The sequence below is a fragment of the Anolis carolinensis genome, chromosome 1, assembly GCF_035594765.1.
Source record: "Anolis carolinensis isolate JA03-04 chromosome 1, rAnoCar3.1.pri, whole genome shotgun sequence".
NCBI classification, from domain to species: domain Eukaryota; kingdom Metazoa; phylum Chordata; class Lepidosauria; order Squamata; family Dactyloidae; genus Anolis; species Anolis carolinensis.
The window spans coordinates 288,444,218-288,467,366 of NC_085841.1; the positions used below are offsets into that span (position 1 = coordinate 288,444,218).

Sequence of the window (23,149 nt, forward strand, 5' to 3'; positions counted from 1 at the left end):
AGGGTCGTTTTTTTAAAAAAATGGAATAAAGCACAATGAACGCTTAGTCCAGTTAATATCTCACATTATCACTCTTAATCTTTCTCAGGGGCAAAAACAGTCAGAGTCAAGAACAGGCAAGATAGGCACACACAGTTCTACTTCTGTTTGAATAAAGAAGCGATTCATGCAATTCACCTGTGAGAGACCTGGGTTCCTCGTAGGCTAGACATGGTCTCCTCTAGGTTTTGTCGGAGATCAGCTATATTTTTGACAGTTCGTAATCGGCGGGTTTCAGGATCTTCCCCTAGGGAAAAATGTAATTTTTAGACAATAATAACTTTAAAACAAAGGGTAACTCAGAAAGAGCTTCCTTTTCATGACCCAAATCCAACAGCTAGTGCAAACTAGAGTAAACTCATGAAATCAATGGAGTTTATTTATATGGACCTGTATTCCACAATTGATTCAACAGGTGTCTTATAACTATGACTAGCAACTGAATTCAGACAAATGGCTTCAAGTCAAACATATTTTCCTTTTGTTTCTTTATCACAGTATGATCATGGAAAATTTCCAAACAATATTTGTGTGTGGAAGCAAAAGAGATGCCTGCAAATTTGTAGTATGTCCCAACCATCACATCGTAGGCATGTTTCTAATTAATCCTTTTTCTAAATAGAGAATAGGTACTATGATTTCCCCAATACACATTTAATCCAATATGAGCTTCCTGAGTTATCATCTTAAAATGTCAGACTAAATTCTATCATGTTCTGTCAGCTTGAGGAACAGTTATGTGAATCCTAATTTTGTAACTTTGATTTTGAGATTATTTATTTATTTAATGTATACTTTATTTTTTTCCTGCTAAGGGATTCAAAGGGCCTGGACTACTTTGGTTTTTAATAGAAACAAATGTTTCAGCATAGTTGGCTCCTTGGCAGATGCTTAGTGTATTTCAAAAGTATATTTTAAGCGTGATAAATTTTACAGTTCAGGAATAGCTGACAATTAAAAAGTGCTGATAATGGGAAGGCAAATTTCTGTTTATCCCTTTTAACTTTCGGGACTTGTGGAAGTATTAATACATTAATTTGACAAACCATGCAATTCACATCTGCATCTTGTCAAAATTACAGCTTTTCTCACTTGGCTCTAAAAGCAAAGAATTAGGGGCTTACTTTGCATTACTTATGAAAGATCAGTCCTCAGGCAAGCTGCTGTAGAAGGAAAATAGTGTAACCTTCACTGTTATGAGGGCCTAAAATGAAAGCTCAACAGCCAAAAATCTGTTACCATGAAAATTGATTTTAAAAAGAAACTTCAGAGTAGCTATTCCAAATCTGTATGTTTTAATGATTTAGCTTGGAAATCATATTTAAGATGCCATAAGCCTCACAGGTCTTAAAATCATACGTTTAAAATACAGATGTGTTTTGGTTTAAAAAATGCAGAAGGAAGGTACCTAAGGGTGGAATAAGAGGGCTTGCCACAAGGCTGCTGGGTTATCTTCATGAATTCAGAATCTTTTCATTCTTTTTCATTAGTTCCTTCCCCCAATAAATATTTTGCTTCTTGTCCACCGTACATAAAATCATATGTTCAATGGCATCTTTCATTTTTCAACTTTTGTTATAAACATTTTTCTAATTTTTGTTTCAATTTCACATGCATCCCTTGCGCTACTATGGAAGAATTGCTAACGGCACAAGGCCAAGTTGCCTGGAAGCCATTCAAAGCTGCTTCAAAGTCTGTTGCATGGCATTAGAGCTATGTGATAATATTATTGCCTGTAGATCACTACAGGTTGCATATCCCTTATCCAAAACATTTGGCATCAGAAGCTTTTTGGATTTTTTTGAGATTTTGAAATACTTTTCAAAATCTTTTGAATTTGTACATATGTGTACATAATGTGGTATATTTTATATGGGAACCAAATCTTACCATGAATGTCATTAATGTTTTATATATACCTTATACATATAGCCTGTTTTGTGGATGAAACAAAGTGTATGTGCATTGAGCCAACAAGAAGCAAAGGTGTCACTATCTCAGCAATCCATGTTAACAAGTTTGAATTTTGGGGTGTTTTGTTGGAGTTCCAGATAAGGGATACCCAACTTGTACCATGTAGTTAAGTACAGAATTCCGATCTTTCAATAGTCATTAAAAAAGATCCAAGAAAGTGGGAACACAGAACTTTGCTAGCATGCTATAGTCTAAGAAAACTCCACCAAGTTATAAGTGCTACTTCTCTAAAATGGATCTACATGACTATGCATGGACCATCAGAATCTATTCAGGTCTACTGACAATCATATACAGTTCTCAAAAATAAACATTATGGAAAAAGCCATATCCCCATGATAGGAGAAGACTTCATGAACAGTAATTGTTAAGAAATCGCAAGTAACTGACACTGGTTGTTAAGACACTGCTTCTGGGGACAGTTCACAGAACTTTCTGCCACCTCATCCAGGTTGTTTTCTACTTAAGTGAAAAGGCTGACGATAATTAATGAGGTGATAATACTTCAAGTCACCTAAGTATCAATATATTGAGCAGTAGGGATTGAAAATGAATGCCATCCCCCCACAATGTATACAGGGAAGGGAACCTCTTTTAATTCAAGGGCTGAATTCAATTTCAGAAAAGTTCTCAAGGATGCATTCAAACTGTGGATAACATCAAGGAGAAAATTGTGAGTTCAAAAATATCATCTTGTGTAGCTTAAAGCTTTTACCGCTAGCAATTAGGATGTCAATCTTGCTATTTTAGTAATTTGAAATGACATTTTAAAATTTAGCAATATTAACAAGTCAAATAATTAATTAACGTTCTTAAAAATCCAAAGACATTAATGTTAATGGATCAGGTATCTCAAATGCTAACACTAATGAATCTCAAGCTCTGAAATATTAGAATATATATCAGCAGAGTCACAGCCCATATTAAATTTCTGTTTTATGTCAGATATGGTGATGGGCAGGGTGGATACGTGCTATTAGTTTGTAGTGAGGTTTTACAAATAAGCCTCCAAACTGAGTCAAATATAGGAAGATTAAAACCTAGCAATCTAAGCCTTTTGAAATTGGTGTCATAGTATTTACTCTGACCTCAAAAAATGAATAGACGTTGGCATATCTGCAAGATAAGATATAACCATTGATTTAGATGGGTTTCATTGGACTCCTGAAAAACAAGAAAACTTGACAAAAGGACTTAAATAAATACCACACAGGCTACTATACAACACAGAATGCTTAATTCTTTAGGCCTCAACTCCTGGATGTTTACAATCTGCTCATTAAAAATGAAGACACTGAGAAACTTGGCTGTCTTGAGTCATCAGACTCACCAAGAGCTGTCATGTACCCAAGCCTCCCTCCCTACAGAATCTCACTTAACCCCATCTTTTATTCCTCTGCATTAATGGAGTCAACATATTCAAGGGATCCCATGTCTTACCAGAAAGATCTTCTAGAATAGGCTGTCCAGTTTTAGTGTAAGGAGCAGAATCCATGCTTGTGCTCACTCCTCCTGTGCTGGGCTCAGCCGTTACATTTCCTTCATTGTCTGTCTGGGATCTTAAGTGCAAAACAGAAAGACAGAGAGAGGAAAATGTAATCATTCATATGCCAAAAGGATATTCAGCACCAATACAACAGCATTTGCCATCTAGCATTGTGTCCTCTCCCCAGGATACACTAGCAGACTGACTTTACATAATTCATTAGTCCCATGTTGAGCTATGTCCTAGAAATGGAAATAAGCACTGAACTGTAAAAAATATGAAACATTCACTGTCAAATACAGCCTTTTTAAGCCCTAAACTGGCCTTTCAAATATGCTCTGTGTTAAATTAAGTCATCAGTCTGCTCAATAACCTAGACTGATGTCAACAAAGTCCATCATATCTGATAATAGAATTCATAGTTTGAAAATGAAGTGCAGATGTTTATGTTAGTGACTTGTTTTCCTTATTAAAAACTCAAATCTACCAGATTTCCTCAAAAGGAGATAGTGGTTTATCCATGCACAATAAACTTGTGATGTTTGGTCCATGGCAACCTACACAAGTGAGCAGACCTCGGTTGTCCATATTTAATCTTGTTCATAAATTTATTTGGGCAGCGTCCTGATAGTATGATTGAGCCCTCCGCTCCTTCCTGCACTTCATGAGATTGTCTGGCCCACTACACATAGAGCCTATACATCCCTCTACTTGAATATCCATTCTTATGGAAGCCAGGTTCATACATCTCATCCTGTTTTAAAGGGTGTGAAATGCAAACACAAACTGAGACTTCTAGGTAACTAGGTGCTCTACTGTAAGGTGCAGTCTATACTCCATGCTATCTGCATCAGCGAGGAAATTAAGCAATCCCCTTCCATGCTATTTCAATACTGCCTTTCCTGAATGTATACAGGAAGATTATGATTCAGTGCTTGGCAGAGTTACTATTTTGGACCGCAGTTCTCAGACTTTCCCATATTGGCATATCTGTCCAAAAAGGAACTTTTTCAAAATTCGGTTATTGGCAGTGAAAGCTGAGTGACAACAAATTATGGATAAAATTGGTCTAATAGATAATCAGATTATGAATTAATCTTTCATGAGAGTTGCTGGGTGCGAGCTATGTTCTGTCTGAGCTTAATTGGGAGATGTTGACAAGCTGGAAAGCGTCCAGAGGAGGGCAACTAAAATGATCAAAGGTCTGGAGAACAAGCCCTATGAGGAGCCCAGGCTTAAAGAACTGGGCATGTTTAGCCTGCAGAAGAGAAGGCTGAGAGGAGACATGATAGCCATGTACAAATATGTGAGGGGAAGTCATAGGGAGGAGGGAGCAAGCTTGTTTTCTGCTGCCCTGCAGACTAGGACATGGAACAATGGCTTCAAACTACAGGAAAGGAGATTCCACCTGAACATTAGGAAGAACTTCCTCACAGTGAGGGCTGTTCGGCAGTGGAACTCTCTCCCCCGGGCCGTGGTGGAGGCTCCTTCTTTGGAGGCTTTTAAGCAAAGGCTGGATGGCCATCTGTCGGGGGTGCTTTGAATGCGATTTCCTGCTTCTTGGCAGGGGGTTGGACTGGATGGCCCATGAGGTCTCTTCCAACTCTACTATTCTATGATTCTATGATTCTATGAATTTTCACCCTCACACATCATGGCAGAGCCCATCACCACCAAGCTGGAAATGACATGTCAATTTTTGTTCCATTTGGAGTATTTCTGCTGTGTTTTGGAGGTAAAGGGTAGGAAAAGGCAGCCTCTTTTTTTAGCAGTAGTTTGGGGCTATCTGTTGCACTTTTCAGCAGACAAATGCTGCAGGAAGTTTTCCTAAAATGGGTGTGGCTTCAAAGCTGCCCCTAGGAAGTGGGGGCTTCTAAAATTGGGGCCTAGAGTCACTTTTTGCCCACTCTAATCAATATGTAGCCATGTCATGATGTAGGTCCAAGTCTACCATGGTATGAGAATGAACTTCAGGAGATCACACAATCTTCAGGCACATGAACCTCTTAAGAGGCAACTCCTGTTGGCAGACTTGCCATATGCAAAGCAGCCCCACTGCATGATGTATTTCCCTTACTTACTCCTTTCCTGGCAGGTTCATTGGTTACTACTTTGAGGAACAATTCACATTTTTACTTATAATGTCCTACCCAACTTTTCATCCATGCTATTGCATTAGGGAATGTCACCTTGCCTGATCTTTGAGATCTTAGGGGAGGTTACTTTTTCAATCCCATCACCTAAAATAAATGTTTGGTGGTAAAGTGCGATAATATTTTTCCAGTGGGTCTCGTTATCAAAGTGGGTAGATTAGCCGCCTTAGTAATAATAGTAATAATAATAATAATAATAATAATAATAATAATAATAATAATAATAATAATGGTTTGGATTATTGATGTTGCTATACCAGGTGACGGTCGGGTTGATGAAAAAACAATAGGAAAAACTCAACCGCTATCAGGATCTCAAGATCAAGCTGAAAAGGCTCTGGCAGAAACCAGTACAGGTGGTCCCGGTGGTAATTGGCACACTGGGTGCCATGCCAAAAGATCTCATCCGGCATTTGGAAACAATAAACATTGACAAAATTATGATCTGTCAACTGCAAAAGGCCACCTTAGTGGGATCTGCGCGCATCATCCAAAAATACATCACACAGTCCTAAACGCTTGGGAAGTGTTCAACTTGTGATTTTATGATATGAAATCCAGCATATCTATCTTGTTTGCTGTGTCATACTATGTCGTTGTGTCAATAATAATAATAAAACTTTATTTATAGGCTGTCCTATCTCCCCAGGGAGACTCAGGGCGGCTTCCAAGCAAAAAAGGCAAACATTCAGTGCCTTTTTTCTTCTGCCTGCAGATAGCCATATTCATTCAAGCAGGTCTTTAGTAATTCAGGAGGAGTTCTACAAAAAAGGCTTCAACAAAAGTGTGCTGCTTTATATTTAATGACTGATTTTAATCTGTTTTATGTATTAATTAATCTATGTTAGGTTTTGATTATATGTAATTGTCTTGGTAGCTGCATTGGCTGTCAATTCTGAAATACAAAAGCAGGGTACAAATGTAGATAAATAACTAACCATCAACAGTTTGAGATATCCTTATGCTTTCCAGATGTATGGGATTACAATGCTCAGAACCTCTCAAGATAATTTGTGGGGAAAAGATTGGCAAAGACTGGATTTTGAATGCAGTAATTAATGGCATAGTTCACTGCTTGTAGATTATGTCCTCTGATTTTTCAAATACATTTAAATCAGAGAAAACGAACAACTGTCACCCCACCCCCCAAGTATCATTATGTATGGTTGATATGTGCCTTCAAATAAACTCTAACTATTATTTGATTGTCAGTAGGATTTATTCACATAATAAATCTTCCCCTTCCCTTTAGGCCAACAGAGTGTGACACTCTCCCCCCCCCCCCCAGGTCATGTAGTGGGTTTCCATGTTGATTCAAGAAGTACCACTGTATGCACAACATAGTTATAGATACATTTTAATTATAAACTCAGATCAGCCCCTTATTGTAAAGGTTGGACCTGTCAAAAACTAAACCACGATATTACACGTGTAACATTATTTTTAGCCTACAAACATGTAGCCGAGTCAACATGGTTTTCTCTTCACATACCTTGCTATTTTTACCTTTTATAGCTAACTTGAAATACATGGGGAGAGGGAAGCGGGAGGGAGGGAGTAAGAGCAAGGAGAGATCCCTGTTCCATCTACACAGTTAAGGTTGTTGTTTACTGGTCCTATCTTGCTTTATAAATAAAAACATAATGATCAAACCTACTACAGCGTTTTTCATAGTCTTCCTAGATAAAGCTGACTGTGTCAAAAGGCACTGCATTGATACACCATGCTTAAAAAGATAGTCCTACCTGTACATGAATGGTGCTACTGTGGCAGTGTTTGGGTGGCTGTATTGCTGTTGCGGATGAGGTAGCTGAACGCTCACAGTATTGCTTCCTGTGGTCTGGGTGGTACTGCTTGTTGGCCCATTGACAGCCTGAGTGCTGTTGCTAGTGCTCAGAGCAGATGCCGCTCCTATTCCCCTGCCTTCAGAAGAGGCCAAGCTTGACGTGGAACTTGAATTCCTCCCGTCGAGCTGGGTCTTCTGATGAGAGAGGCCTGAGGCAGGCTTCCCACTGCGGCTTCTCTCGCCTTCTTTTGCAACACAGCTTGGGGCACTTGTGGATTTCCCTGTGGTGTTTTTCATCCCTGGTTTTGGTATTCCACTGTGGGAAGGGGCAGGTGCCTCCTTCTTGGTGCTGTTTAGCTTTCCTCCTTTGGGAATAAAGCTTGCAATCTTGGAGGATTTTTTTGGCATCTCTGTGATAGCAGGTGGGATCTGTTCTTCCTTCAGCTCCTCTTTTAGTTCGGCTCTTTCTGTTACAGAGGTTCTCTTTGCAGCATCTTTGTTTTTGTCCTTTTCTTTATCCTTCTGCTTCTCTCTTTCTTTCTCATTGCCCTTTGGGGAACTCTTTTTATTGGTCAGTGCCCGGCTAAATGTTCTTTGTGCAATTCCCTTGAGTGCAATTTTGGGACTATTAGAGGCTGGTCCTGGATTGTTCACATTCCGATTTGCAGCATCTATTTCCTCACTTTCTTCAAAGCTTGGGAGAGCCTCTAGTCTTTCACAACTAGTGTCCCGAGATACTGGGCATTCAAGGGATGGCCCTCCTGCTTTGGATCCACCTTTTGTATTAAATAGTTTCAGCTTCTCGAGCATAGATTTCTGACCATTGGGAGTTGTTTTGACCATCTCTGGAGCGGGTTTTGGAGACTCTTGAACCTGCTGCTTTACTGTTAATGTGGAAGAAGTGGCAGAGTGCTTTGCGCTCAAGGACTTGCTGCGCCAGGGTTTGACAGCAGAGTTGGGCTGGGGGATCGCAGAAGAGCTATTGCAACTAGCAGTACTGGGGCTGCTGCTGCTTTGGACTGAAGACAATTCGTTTTCATTCATCCCTGTGGGCTGTGCGGCTAAACTCTCTGCTGGCTCTGTAGAGGGGCGAGGGGAGGAAAAAGAAGATTGTTGTGATGAGCAATCTTCAAATGGACATAGTTTACATTTGCAGTCAAAGAGCTGACACTTAACAGCAACTGAGAAATATTTAGATATTGCTTTCAGACATCATTTATTACTCCCCCCCCCCCAAAAGGTAGTAGCATGATCTTTCATAATTATAACTGTTACAGGTTTCTTTCTTGCACTGTTGTATTTACTGTAAGGCTGCTGGCGAGGACCATCTGTTTCTTATTGCTACGAACTGTCTATTCTACTTCTAGGCACTTACTAATGATACAGATGAGCCTTAAAAGCTACTTAATAACAACTATACATAAACAAAGGTACAAGATAAATGAATGTCAAATCATTATGCTCAAACAAAACTGGAAAATTATTGTCTACTAAATATTTTGTTTCTGCATATGATCCAAACTGTTAAGTTTTACGATTAACAAAGTGTTAATAAACTGTTAATTGTATACATTTCATCTCTGCAAACTAGTATTACTATTTTACAGTGAAATATTACTGGGTAAATTCTATGTTCTTTTACATAACATTTCTCAAATGTCATGCATATGACCTTAGGAATATAAAAATAAACCTACTGCTAGTATATAACAAAAGTAGTTGTGCTGAATCTCATTTCTTGGCAAAATCCTACATATATAACAAAGCAACAAAACAAACCACACAGATTCCTCAGATAACCATTCACTCAGTTTCCAAGTCCTATTAAAAGCTGAATAAAACTCAATCTAGAAAACTAAAACTTATCATATTCTTATTTCAACAGCAATGGTAAATAATACAACTTATCTCATAATTCAAAGCAGCTAAAGTAGTAAAAAGCTAGTTGAAAATGCTTTCTTGACAAATTTTTTTTTTCTGTTTGAAAGCATCTTTTTGCATTTTCTAATCAGAGAGAGAGAGAGAGAGAATCTCTCTTGCTTACTCACCTTCTGAGAGCCACATCTTTTCTAAACATATGCCTTGCAAACTTTCTTTTCTAGAGGCATTACATCGTAATTACTCCAAATATATCTTCAGGTTACGTTGCTCATGTTTCCAATTAACTTTGTCATACTTGACTGTTAGCCTGCCCAGAAGCTTGCTGGGGATTAACGGCTTTTACCTGCAGTCTTGGATACTCTAGCTATAAACTGCATATACTGAGCCTCAAGGTTCCTCCACCCTTTTTTTGAACTTAAAAATAAACAGTGACTGACAGCAAATGTTTGCAACAGTTTGGAACAGCAAATACATTTCTATGAAACCCAAGCTGAGGAAGCCACACAGAGGCTGTTTGAATTCACTTTCCACCGCTCACTGAAGATTTGATTCTGTTAACCTCACTCGTATGATCTGTACCAGACTGCCTCACATTTCCAAACATAACAATCATCCCTACTTAGCAGATTTAGGTTTCCTCTTGTAATAAAGCTCTTGGTTATTTCACACTGTTACATCTTAACTAAAAAAACAGATGTGTATGCTTGTTTTATTGAAAGGAGGCTTTGGTAGAAGATTTCTAGTGTGCTGGATTACAAACTATAAACAAATGAATGGTATCTATTGAAGTTCTATTGAAGAAAAGCTTATAGGAGTCAGAGGAAGACACAAGTCTTGATACCTCACAGTTTGGATAAGATGGATAAAAATGTTGAGTACTGTCAGCCTTTTGTATTCTACAGATTCAACCATCTACCACTTGATTTTTTAAAAAAATTTCAAAACACACATTTTGGTTATGTCATTTTATAGAAGGGACACTAGTTTACTACATCATTCTATATGAGATGTGAGCTTCCAGGGGTTTTAGTATCCCAGAAGAACCTTGAACCAAACCTCAGTAGATAACTTCATTACATAAAATGTGAACAGTAACATCCAAGCAACTCCCTTCTTCCCCTGACTATTCACACCAAAGGTTTTTCCAGAACTTGCTAAAGGATTGACATGTGCTATCTATATATACCTGCCCAAGGACTGAGATCAACTGCACTTAGATCCTTCTGTCTCACTAACAAGGTCAATATACTATTTTAGTACACGAGATAGGGCCTTCTCAGCCACGGCACCTCAACTACGGAATGTCCTTCCACTGGAGACACAACTGGCACTCATGTTGGGTTTCCCTTAGGAACCAAATAAAACCATGGCTACTTGGGGATGCATGCATTAACTTTAAATACTTTGCTATTTTAATCTTTATAACTTGTTTTAATATGTTAAGGTGTTCAATTTTGGTGTATTTTAAATTATTTTAATCTTGTATATTGCCTTAAGCTTTTATTATCGGTATACTACCCTGTCAGCTTTTGATACAGAGCAAGATAGAAAAAGATAGGTGTATTTCATAGGTTTTGCTAAAAGCATGTAGGGAGTAAATTCTAAGAGCACAAGATTACTCTCTGCCACCTGTACATCAGTAGTGAACAGAGAGGCTCTGGAGACTATACTCACTCCATTAATTTGCCCACTAAACTCTCAAAGGCCATACTCAAATAATTTTTAGAGATATGAACCGACTGGGATGTTGCTTAATAGTTTTAAAAAAATGATATTTGGGCCGATTTTGAGGTGCAAGTGGCAGCAAAACTGGAATTAAATGAAGAAAAGTGCTTGCCTAAAGGCCTTTGGAAATACAGTTCTCGATTTGTGCTTCATAGGAGGTCAAAAAGTCAACCAACTTTTAACAAAGCCCCAAGCTGCAAGACAACCCAAAGACCTGCATAATCCCCACACCCAATGCACACCAATATGTGTACAGACCAGTTGAATCTTAGGAATAGTATGGGCATTATTAATTGACCCACCCCTAAGGTTTTTAAGGATGGTGTAGTAGTTTGAGCACTGGACTACAACTTAGGAGACCAGAGTTTGAATCCCTGTTAAGCCATTAAACCCACTGTGTGATTTTGGAGAAGTCACACATTCTGAGTGGAAGGCAATGGCAAACCTCTTCTGAATCAATTTTACCAAGAAAATCTTGTGATATGTTCACCCTTAGGGTCACCATAGGTCAGAAATGCATTAAAGGCACACAACAAAATTGTTTCTAAAGGTTTCTTTGGAAAATGCAAGTAAATGTGAGGTCCATAATTTCAACTGTGCCAAGAATGCAAGCAATCTGAATAACCAATAGCCTAATTATTTATTATTTATTTATTATTATTTATCAATAGCCTAATTATTTATTATTGGTGAGGGAGAAACTTTTTCTGTATTGTGCCTCCAAGTTATTTCTCATTTCAGGTGAACCCAGCATGGAGTTTTTTTTGGCATGATTTGTTCAGAAGAGGTTTCTCTTTGTCTTCCTCTGTAGGTTTCCATGGCTGAGTGGATTTGAATTTTAGTCTTCCAGAGTCCCATTGAAACACTCAGGCATATCTAGTGGTTCTCATTTTTTCTGTGTACTATTCTTTATGTTCAATAACTATATGCAGCCCGTGTTCACTTATCCCATCAAGTTCAAATTATCTAAATTTAGCTCCTGTTCTCTTAAAATAAAAGATCAGGGGCAATAATATTTTACACATGTACATAGCTTGGTGTCATAATTTATAGCTTATTCTGCTTTCTTCCTCAAAGAACTATGTCACTTTGATTCTTGTGGATTTACAAGGAGGCCCATGGAGGTCATTCCATACACACTGTCACTTCTGAAGGCTCCCTTGGGAATCAGTGTAGCCAGCGTGTTAAAACGAAGAGCAAGACTCTGTTTTCAGGAGTTGGGTGCTATCCCAGAAGACAGGGAAAGATGGTAGAGAATGAATTAAAATGGTTCCCTCCGCTTTTATCCACTTTCCAACTGTCAATGTGATGAAGTCCTTAGGGATTTACACTGCCACACTGTGCTGTTACACCAGTATAAGACACTTTTGAATTAGCACTGTTGCCATCACCATCAAAAGTTACTCTCCTGACTCCTAAGCAGCTTGGGAGATGGCAAAGCAGTTATTTCTCCAAGCAAAGACGACATCCTGCACTGCATACCCCATCCCCATTCTCATGGCATTACTTGCCATTTTATTTTTTCACTAAGATCCTTGTTATGTCAATCTATTGTTTTTCTTCTTATTTCTTTTTTAACAATACAGTAGAGTCTCACTTATCCAAGCTAAACGGGCCGGCAGAAGCTTGGATAAGTGAATATCTTGGATAATAAGGAGGGATTAAGGAAATGCCTATTAAACATCAAATTAGGTTATGATTTTACAAATTAAGCACCAAAACTTCATGTTATACAACAAATTTGACAGAAAAAGTAGTCCAATACGCAGTAATGTTATGTTGTAATTACTGTATTTACGAATTTAGCACCAAAATATCACGATATATTGAAAACATTAACTACAAAAATGGCTTGGATTATCCAGAGGCTGGGATAAGCGAGGCTTGGATTAGTGAGACTCTACTGTACATGCTTGCATGTGTCCAGATAAAAATTAGCATGATACACAGACAAACCCTGTACTAAAAGCATCATGTGTACATCCAGTTGCTATGAACTAATTCTTTGATTAGTTATGTACTGCCTGTTACTAGAAAAGTTAACTCATGGGACCATGAGAGTACAATTATCTTTAATAAGTTAAAAACTACTGTGGTTTGTGTGTTACACTAGGAATTTGTAGACCAAGGGTGAAAACCCCGCTCAGTCATGAAACACAGTGGATGAGTCACAACTCACTCTCAGGGAGAGGCAATGTAAAAAAGCTGCTGAACAAACCTTTCCTTGAAATCCTGTGATGGGGGTGCCCTATAGAGAAGCAATATTTCTAAAATGACTTGAGGGCACACAACAACAATTTACTGAAAACTTCTTTTTATGATGGATTTTCTTGGTAGCAAAGGTGTAATGTTCAAAATCTAATGTTTTGTGCCCAGAGCTATCAATCATTGTCACTCCCCGTTATAATTACTGAATGACAAAATATCATAACCCTCAATCCTGTTATTTCTTCGTAACTTCATTTACACTGTACTTCTTCCACCATGTCTCCTCAAGAAATCTTAAATTCCATCTTTCTCATAGTTGGGGTACATCATTTGCAGCTGGACTATTCTTGTCCATCAGTTGCCAATCTCTGAAGTCAATAGAAAAAGTACATGTGTGAAGAGTTGTACTAGAGAGTCCCTTTGTCAAGAGTCAGACGCCAGTTAACATACAAAACAGAGTTTATTCCGAAGATAAGCCAGAAAATAACATAAACACAGGAAATATCCTTGAAACACTTCACTTTTCAGTGTTTCGAGAGTAGATTGGACAATAATAACTCAAAAACGAGTCATGCTAATTTCCCATGCTGGCATTCAATAAAAAACTAAATAACGCTTCAATTCAGCTTTGGAAAACAAATAGAGTTAATTGCTGGAAAATAAACAAACTAGAAAAGCAATAAAGCTGCTTCCACGGTGCAGATAAGCCGAAAGCCTCAAAGGGATGATGAATAGCCGTCGTAAGAAGAATCCAAGGTCAGGTCAGGAGGCAGCAGAAATTCCAAAAGACAAACCAATAGTCAGAAGCCGGGAGTAGCCGTCAGTCAGAGGGAGTAGACAGAAGCCAGGTCAAATTCAATCCAAAGTCCGAAGAGGGTGCAGTCATCCAAAACAGGTCCATGATAAGACACAGCGAGAGCCAAGCTAGGTGATATCAGCAGATTCAAATCATAGTCCAAGTCCAGTCTTCATGGAAACACAGAGATCCCAATGGCGCCTCAGCAACACCTTGCCACACGCAAAGTGCAGTGGCCAAACATTCCCATTTTATTCCCCTTCCTCCTGGGTGACCAAACACTCACACCCAAACACCAGGTGTCCCAAATCTACTCAGAGTCTGAACTCCACACAGCTAGAGCTCGTGGATCTGGAGTACCTAGCAATTCGTCGGAGTCCCAATCATCCTGCCCACACTTAGCCCCATGAACACTTAAAGAACCATCCTCCCTTCTCCGAGCATCCCAATTGGGATCAGCTCCTGCAGAAACCCCAGGTTCAGAAGTATCCATAGACCCCAAATCCCCAGACATCTCCGGTGGCTGTGCCCATTCAGTGCCCGCTTCCCCAGCCACCACCTGTTCCTCAGCATCCATCTCCCCATCTGAATCTTCCTCAGAAGATCCCCGATATAGCTCTCTAAGTCGCTTCCTGCGCAACTCCTCCAGTGAACCCTCATCATGAGGGTTTTTTCTTCCTCTTCGAATTCCATCACCATCAACCATAATCCCCGAAGGTGCAGTCACAACACCCTTGGTATCTCCTGGGATTGGTTCCAGGACCCTCCATGGATGCCAAAATCTATATATACTCAAGTCCCATTATATACAGTAACATAGTAAAATAGGTGCTCCTTGTATAAAATGCTAAATTATGGTTTTCTATTGGGAATAAAAAAATCAAGCTGTGGATGGTTAAACCTGTGGATATAGGGTCTGTGGATAAAGAGGGCCGACTGTATGTGCCTCTTGAATCTGTCCTTACTTTCCAGCATTTCTTTAGATAGCATCGACTGCTTACTCTGGTCAACGGTTTTGGTCCTACCCCAGTGCTAAATCTTAAAATGACTCATTTCCCAAAGATGCTTCATTTGAAACAGGCATGGTCTTTATTCCACTGAACACTCAACTTATTTTATGATGAGTTAATACTCATCTGTCTTTTCCTCCAAGGCAATTTTCTTTCTGCAAGAACCTTTAGTGACTTTAATCCACAACAAGTGAAATGTGTTGAAATTCAAAATACAGTTAGGCTAAATAACCACTTTATTTTCTCTTCTCAAATGCAAGTCCAGAACCTGGAGTTTATTTAATTCTCCCTGTTTCCGTTATAAAGATGTTGGTGGTCCTGTTTTCATGCCAATACACACTGTAGTACGGTTAAGTTGAATTTCATCAGCTCCTGTAATGTCTTGACTGCAAATACAAGCCTAAACACTTGCAACGGAAAGATGTGTATGGTTTAAATTGTTCTGTGAAATGTTTTTAAAATTGCACTATAATAAAAGCTGAGAAAAATATATGCAATTTCCCATCATTTGTCAAGTTGAGCCTAACACAAGCTGCTCTCTTATGATTACTGACATCTGCATAGTGTTGCTGGAAATAGCCAAAATAGTCCTATGGCATAGTTCTAAGCAGAGTCACCCAAGGAGTTTATAAACATCTGATATTTTCAGAAGACAAATATAGGTAAACAGTGCCTTCAGTTCATTGACTTAGAAAAGCACAAACTAAGTGAAAGTTCAGTGGAATATTTTTCATCATAGCCAAGGTTAAAATGAAAAGTCAACAGGTATCTATGAAGGAGGAAGCCTGTATTCTCAGAGCATACATTCAACAAATAAGACCAGGTTAATAACCTTCACTCAATGGGCACCAACTATTACTGCCAATTAGACTGCTAAAAAGGAAGGGACTGAATGCTGAACCAGTCCATTTGCTAAAATCAGAACTATTTGGCTCATTTTTAACTCTATTTGGCTTTATCTAATAAAGACCAGTCCAATACATTTTGCTGCCTAAGTCAGAACATCAATTGGTGTCCCTTCCTGGTGCATCAAGAGACATTGATTGCATCAACATTGTATAATTAATTCAGTTTGACACCATTTAACTGATATGCTATGGTATCCTGGGAATTGTAGTTTGGTGAGGCACTAGAACTTTTTGGCAGAGAAGGCAAAAGGCCTTGTAAAAAGACAAGCCCCATAATTCTATAGCACTGGGCCATGGTAGTTAAAGTGGTGTCAAAACTGCATTCATCATCATCATGGATGGATTCCTGTGGCTCCTGGAGTTTTGATACCAAAATTTTAGTCTCAAATCACAACTAAATGCTGCAGCTGAAGTGTTCAGGTCCCTTGCCACAAGGAGCAAGCTGTTGTGATCAAGGCTATGTCTATCCTAAAGAGGTCAAGATTTTACTACTGAAGGATCACTTTATCTGAAAATGGTCACACGGTCTTCTGCATTTTTCTAGTTGGAGATTGCTATGACGATTCTCCTTCAAAACAATTATGAGGAAAGTGGTCTTCATGGAAACAGCAGATGAGCAAAGAGTAGTTTCCCACCTTATCCATATCTATTCTAAGTAAAGTATGCTATGATCCACACTGTGTGCTATCCTCCCTATTTACAGCTTCTGGAGAAGGCCTGTAACTGTAATCAGTATTTTTGACCCAGTATCTATTCATTCCTTATGTACGTTCAGCACTGCCCAACTACATCTGCAAAATTTCAAAAGACAAACATTTTATTGCTTCATGGATATCAAGTTACCTCCCTTGTAGTCAAGAGCTGAGACAGACAAGCACCTTGAGGGATGGTGAAACAATCTGGCAGTATTGAGGTCTATTCATTTGTCTGGCTAAGTTTAAAAGGCTTTAGTTTCTTTCCATAGATGCATGTCTGGCACAGTTCAACTAGCAATAAAGAACTAGACAAAGGAAAATCTACCTGCATTTAATACCAGCTGTTGCTTTTAAAGGTTACAACTCATTCTGGATGTATTCTGCAATTATATTGCATAAGTATTGCTGACATACACATCAGATAAAGATGTTTGCATTCTGAGAAAATCTAAGCAGTGAGTAAGTGAAGGTTGGGAGCACCAAAGATTCTGAAAGTTTAAATCAAAAACACAAAATAAATATGGTTGTTTTAATTCCTAGTTGAATCTGCCACTACAGAAAAGGTTTTCTTAGAAGCATGAGTAGAGTCCTTTCTCAGTGTATGAGTCATCAGGGATCCAACTGATATATATATATATATATATATATATATATATATATATATATATATATATATATAGATATCTCCTTTCTGGCCTTCTGAAAATATGAGAGTGAATTGTTCGATTTACATTTTTGGACTATGATTTGCTGAACAACACCCTTGAAGTGTAATTTTATTTTATTCTACTATTCCCAGACGTTTATACCAAGAATGGCAAAGTCTCCTACTATTCTTCTTGCTGTTGAAACTTTAGCTCCTTTGTGTTTAAGAAAGAGATCTGGACATGTTTCAAAATGCCAAAAGAAATGCCAAATCCAACCTATTAAAAGAAACGTAAGATTAAACACAATGATTTACTGCATACTTCTATCTTGTCCTCTAACTGTATTGGGTCTCTGGATTTACTGTGCCCTGTGGCATATACCCAATATAAACAAGCTGTCAAGACTGACTCAGATAAGCCAACTGTACTCCAGACATAGTTAATACGTTACATTAAATAATCACTGTATAACGGTTGTAACCTCCCTCCCCACCAAAAAAGACCCTGAAGCTGGTAGTATTAATACAAAAAGGCAATTTAACATTCTGTTTTCAACTGCTGCATTCCTTACAGCTGGGGGGGGGGGGGGAGAGAGAGAGAGAGAGAGAGAGAGAGAGAGAGAGAGAGAGAGAGAAAACACTGACCAGTCATGTTCAACTAAACAGATATTTCAACAACTAGTTCCAGAGATCCAAATCCATCCATGCTGCCAGCAAAATTTCATCTCAAACTCTGACTATCCACAGGCTAGTTCATGTTGAAGAGAAACATTCAAAGGGACTAGCCACTCTGGAAGCACCTGCCTTTTAAAAAGTAATTCGTTTCACTTCAGTTCTGCATGCACCCTGTATGTTCTGAATATTTGTTGGGCAAAATGAAACAGAGTAGAAATTCATAAGAAAGGTGTGTCTTTCAAAAATGTGACATTGGCTTGTATACTAAAAAGAAGAATACCAACCATCCTTACATATGTAAATGTCAGATTTTGTGCATTTCTTTGGAGAAATAAATTATACTCATATTAAGGTGATTAATTGCAACATTCACACTTTCCTCGAGCAGACAACAGTTCTTTCTCCCACCCTGGACCTTCCACAGATATATAAACCTCACTAGCCTAGTTTCCAATATATCTCACAAGCTCTGAGGATGCCTGCCATAAATGTAGGCGAAACGTCAGGAGAGAATGCTTCTGGAACATTGCCATACAGCCCAGAAAACTCACAGCAACCCATTTCATTTCTGTTTCTTAATTTGCATCAGATGACAAAACCACTTTGAACCTGAGTTTCCAGGACACAGGTACAATTTATGAAATTGGTATTATCACTCTGAATATTTTTTCTAACTAAAAAGTCATATGATGGCTATATCACTGAAACCAAGTTTTCTAACAGCTTTTTAACTTTGTTATGGGTTTAGTTGGTCTAGATTAAATAAGGGAAATATTCAGGATGATTAAAATGATGGACCCAGTTTCAAAGCAGTATATTTTCCAATGGCAACATGTTATAATTACACAAAAAGTTACAAATTGTTTAATGAATTATCAAGTTTTCCTAACCATTTTATAAATACCCTATCTGTCTTTCAAATGTTGTATGGACAACATTGTGAACCACAGAACTCAAAGTGCCTTATGTTGCAGGGTCGCCATCTTGCACATGACTAAGGCTAGGAGTTTAGTCAATGTGTGCTGGGAGAACAGTAATTATTTGAAACTCTATGACCCATCTTTTCAAGTGGTAAGTGTTTCATTCATGGCCAGTTTGTGGTTGCAGAGATATAGCAATTTCAGATCGGGTCCATATAACTGTATATTTGCAGTTCAGTTTTATAAAATCCATCAACATGGCCTTGGGTCTAGGCCAGTGGTTCGCAACCTGTGGGTCCCCAAGTGTTTTGGCCTACAACTCTCAGAAATCCTGGCCAGTTTACCAGCTGTCAGTATTTCTGGGAGTTGAATGCCAAAACATCTTGAGACCCACAGGTTGAGAACCACTGGTCTAGGTAAACATGCCACATAACCCAAAAATTTGTATTAACATCTATTAATGTAAAACAAATCCACATTAGGACAGTTGAAAGATGTGAATGGGTACTGAATAGCTTCAACCGAAATATCATTATTATTTCTCTTTCACATGTATGGTCTTCAAGTAGTTTGAGAGAGTGGTAGTGGATGTTAATGCATTTCAATATAAATGTGTGGCATAGAACATTGCCTGAGAAATGTATCTGAGTTATTCCCAGCAGTTGTTGCACTGTTGATTTTTTTTTAAATGAAGCTATTAACTATATTGAGCAGCCACTTTTCAAGATTATGAGCTTGCACAGTTTTTCTTTTCTTTTTCTTTTGGCTGTGCCGGCATCAACTTCTGACAATGATAATGTCAGACTTGCTTAACACCCAAGGGGATGTAGCACTTCAGACAGTTTCTTGGCAGATGAAGACATAAAATCATGTCTGCAGTGCTGATATGTATACTGGTGCTGCTACACAAGGAGCAGGTTCAACAGACTTAAACTAAACATTGATCAAAAATCTAAAGCAGGTTTTCATTTTACCTGTCATGATTTCTTGTCTTGGGCTTTTTATTGGTTTGCAACATGTTAAAAGAATCACAGCCCCAATACTTTACAAATCAAATGCATACAAATGATTAATGAAAACAAAAATCCCGAACAAAAAGTCCAGCCAGCATGAACACATTCATAACAGAATGTGGGACAAATGTTTCAGAACAATGAACTCACCATAGCACATTAAGAAGTAAGTCTCCACAAATATCAAAACTAACATGTCCACAAAGTCCCAAGTATATTGAACAGGAACACTTTTATAACAATGGCAGGCATAAATATTCCACTTACTGCTTTGGGGTGTGTGAGCCAAAATGTTTGCTTCGTAACGGTTCTTGCTCACTTTCTTCTGCATACATGCAAACAGCGTTCCCTGACAGTGAAAATGATCTCTACCTCCAAACCTCTATTCAGTTTTGACAGTTGAGCAAACTGTGATTAATCCCTTTCAGTTGCAGAGAATTTCCTATTCCCTCCCTCACCCAGCGAACGAACTTGGATCCAGTGCTACTGAATTTGGCACAGTCAAAAAATCAATTTTACTGATGATTTGGCAGTTTGTCCAGAAAGGGTCACTGGCTTTTCAAGATCAATTAAAGTATTTGCGAGTTCTCATTGGCAAATCACATTAATGCATAGAGCACACAAGAGGAGCCGGTAGGGGTATCTGTCTTCACAATTACACATTTCTATCATTTATATTGAAAACAATAAGTTTGCTTACACTTAACAATGCCAAAAGCCTTTCTTGGGAAAACTAGTTATTTATTGTCTACAACTTCATACAAGCATTCAATGACATTCTTCAATGTATGGAAGGAAGGAATATTAGAAAATATTAGAAAATATTTTAAATGATTGAAAAACATGTTTCTCAAGAGTTGGGAAACCCTTATGAAGTCAGTCCTTGAATCATGACAGTCCACCATTTGCAGATTTTGGTACAGAAAATAGCATTTTTGCAGCATTTTCTGTGCAATAAATACTGTTTTCTTTGCCAAAAAATTAAAGGGTTTGCACAGTACAAGTCCTAAACTGAAAATAAGTTTTGAAAGCCACACAAAGTTTTTCACAGATGGAAAAACATTTCTAAAACTATTTGTGCTTGCTTTGAGAATGAACTTAACAAAGAATCACACGCCTACTTCAACAACAACAACAACTACTACTTTATTCTTATAACTCGCCTCCATCTCCTCGAAGCGACTTGGGGCGGCTTACCTGGGGACCAAGCCCAGAAAACAAGAAATTCAAAATACAAAAGTTAAGACACAATACAAAATTAAAACACATGACAGAACAATATAATTAAAAGCATTAACCAAAACCCAAAAATAAACATCTTAAAATTCAATGCATATAGAGCAGGCATGGGCAAACTTCAGCCCTCCAGGTGCTTTGGACTCCAACTCCCACAATTACTAACAGCCAGTAGGGCTAAGGAACATTAAGTCATTAGTACCTAAAACCCTTCTACACTGCCACATAATCCAGAACATCAATGCAGGTAATCCACATTATATGCTTTGAACTGGATGAACTGAGCCTACACTGCCATATAATCCAGTTCAAAGCAGATAACCTGTATGTTATATAGCTATGTAGAAGGGAACCTAGACTTCCGTTTTGTGCATATTTGCCTATGATTACTGACCCAGGGAACGAACTAAAATCTACAACTTTAAAGTAAGATAAAACATTCAGTTATCTAACTAAATTCTTTGGGAATACTTTTCCTTGCAAGAATGCTTGCTGATCCAAGATCTCATTTACAATTTAATTCTTGCCTTCTTAACTCTACAGGGTCACATTTTTGGCAGTTTGGACAAATGGCTGAATGGAGCTGCCTCTCATCCCAATACACTGGAGCTTTTACAGACAAGCCTCTAACATGGAAATAGAAATCCAAACACAAGTTGATAAGTCAAAGAGAGCACTTGAAACTTGTGGCAGTATCACCAGAGGGCAAAACCCTCTTCTAGCCTTATGCTAGGAAACTGTAGTCCTTTTTTGAGTATCAGATATTAGAGAAATGATGGAGAATAGTCTGCAGAGATGCATAGTCAGAAGTGACTCTCAGGCACTCAGGATGCATCTACACTGTAGAATTAATGCAGACTAACACCACTTTGGTTGCCGTGACTCAATACTATGGAATCATGGGAGTCACTGATTCATAAGGTCTTCAGTCTTCTATGATAAGCCAGATAGTGTTGGTCACCAGACTACAACTCCCAGGATTCTATAGCATTGAGATGGCAATTAAAGCATTATTTTACAATGTAGATTCATCCTCAGAAACTGCCCACAGAGCTTGTGTGTTTGTAGAGGGAGAACCAGCAAGGTGCAGTGATTTGAGCATTGGATTATGACTCGAGACCAGGGTTTGAACCCTTCTGGGCTTTGCCACCCACCAGGTATGATTCAACAAGTCACAAGAGCTTCAGAAGTCCTATGCAATTTTCAATTCATTTCTTTAAATAACTCAGGAACAACACAAAATCGGCTAACTTCATTATCAGTTTGTTTCAAATGGATGCCTAAATGGAAATGATAGCATATTTGAACCACAGTTTAAGTTTGCATTTAATTATTAGTGATGTAGATATATATTTTTGGATTTTCCTCCAGATTTCTACTGCCACCTGCAGGATTATTTTCAAGCAAGTATTTTTCTAATGAAGGTAAGACTGTCGCACAGAATTAATATCCCTCATTATAGATTCTTACAAAAGGCAATAGAAGAAATTCAACAATGCAATTAAATAAATAAGTCTAAACAAGGAATTGATGGTAATGATGAATAGGATGACAAAAACTGATTTTTGAAATTGTTTTATTTCAAAACTAAAGTTTACTAGTCCAAGTAAGTCCATACGTTTGGATCTTGACAGAAAACTTTGAAAGCTACTTTCCTCCAACAAATTCAAACTATCAAGGAAAATAGAAAACAGGAATACCCCTTTAGTAGGTGAATTTTTAAAATGATTACTGACTTGCCTAAATCTATACTGAAAAATATCAATGAGGATATGAAATGCAAGCCGACTTAGAGACAAAGGTACCCTGAGGGAGGAAGTCCACAATGATGAATGGAAGCCTTCTGTATAGATAGTGCATGTTTGTTTGGATTGCATAGAAATGTCTCGGGCAATTAAGACAAGTTCAATACTGACCTTGTCCAGGGGGCAGATGTTTCTTGTGTTGCAGTTTATTCACAGGCTCACTCATAACAGAAAGAAGGCAGGGGGTACATTT

The 23,149-nt window shown here is 38.3% G+C and overlaps 1 protein-coding gene across 15 annotated transcripts in view; it reads right to left on the minus strand.

The window, feature by feature from the left end:
• Positions 1-23,149, minus strand: part of nav2 (neuron navigator 2) — a 691,770-nt gene that overhangs the window by 149,797 nt on the left and 518,824 nt on the right. For 14 of the 15 annotated variants that reach the window (XM_062967809.1, XM_003214661.4, XM_008106124.3 and 11 more), the window contains 3 exons: positions 7,398-8,517; positions 3,454-3,572; positions 178-286 (listed from right to left, as the gene is read on the minus strand). In XM_062967809.1, coding sequence (XP_062823879.1) covers positions 178-286; positions 3,454-3,572; positions 7,398-8,517 — 1,348 coding nt within the window. Of the gene's footprint in view, positions 1-177; positions 287-3,453; positions 3,573-7,397; positions 8,518-20,182; positions 20,814-23,149 lie in introns of those variants that run through there. The other variant, XM_062967814.1, reaches the window with a different exon arrangement.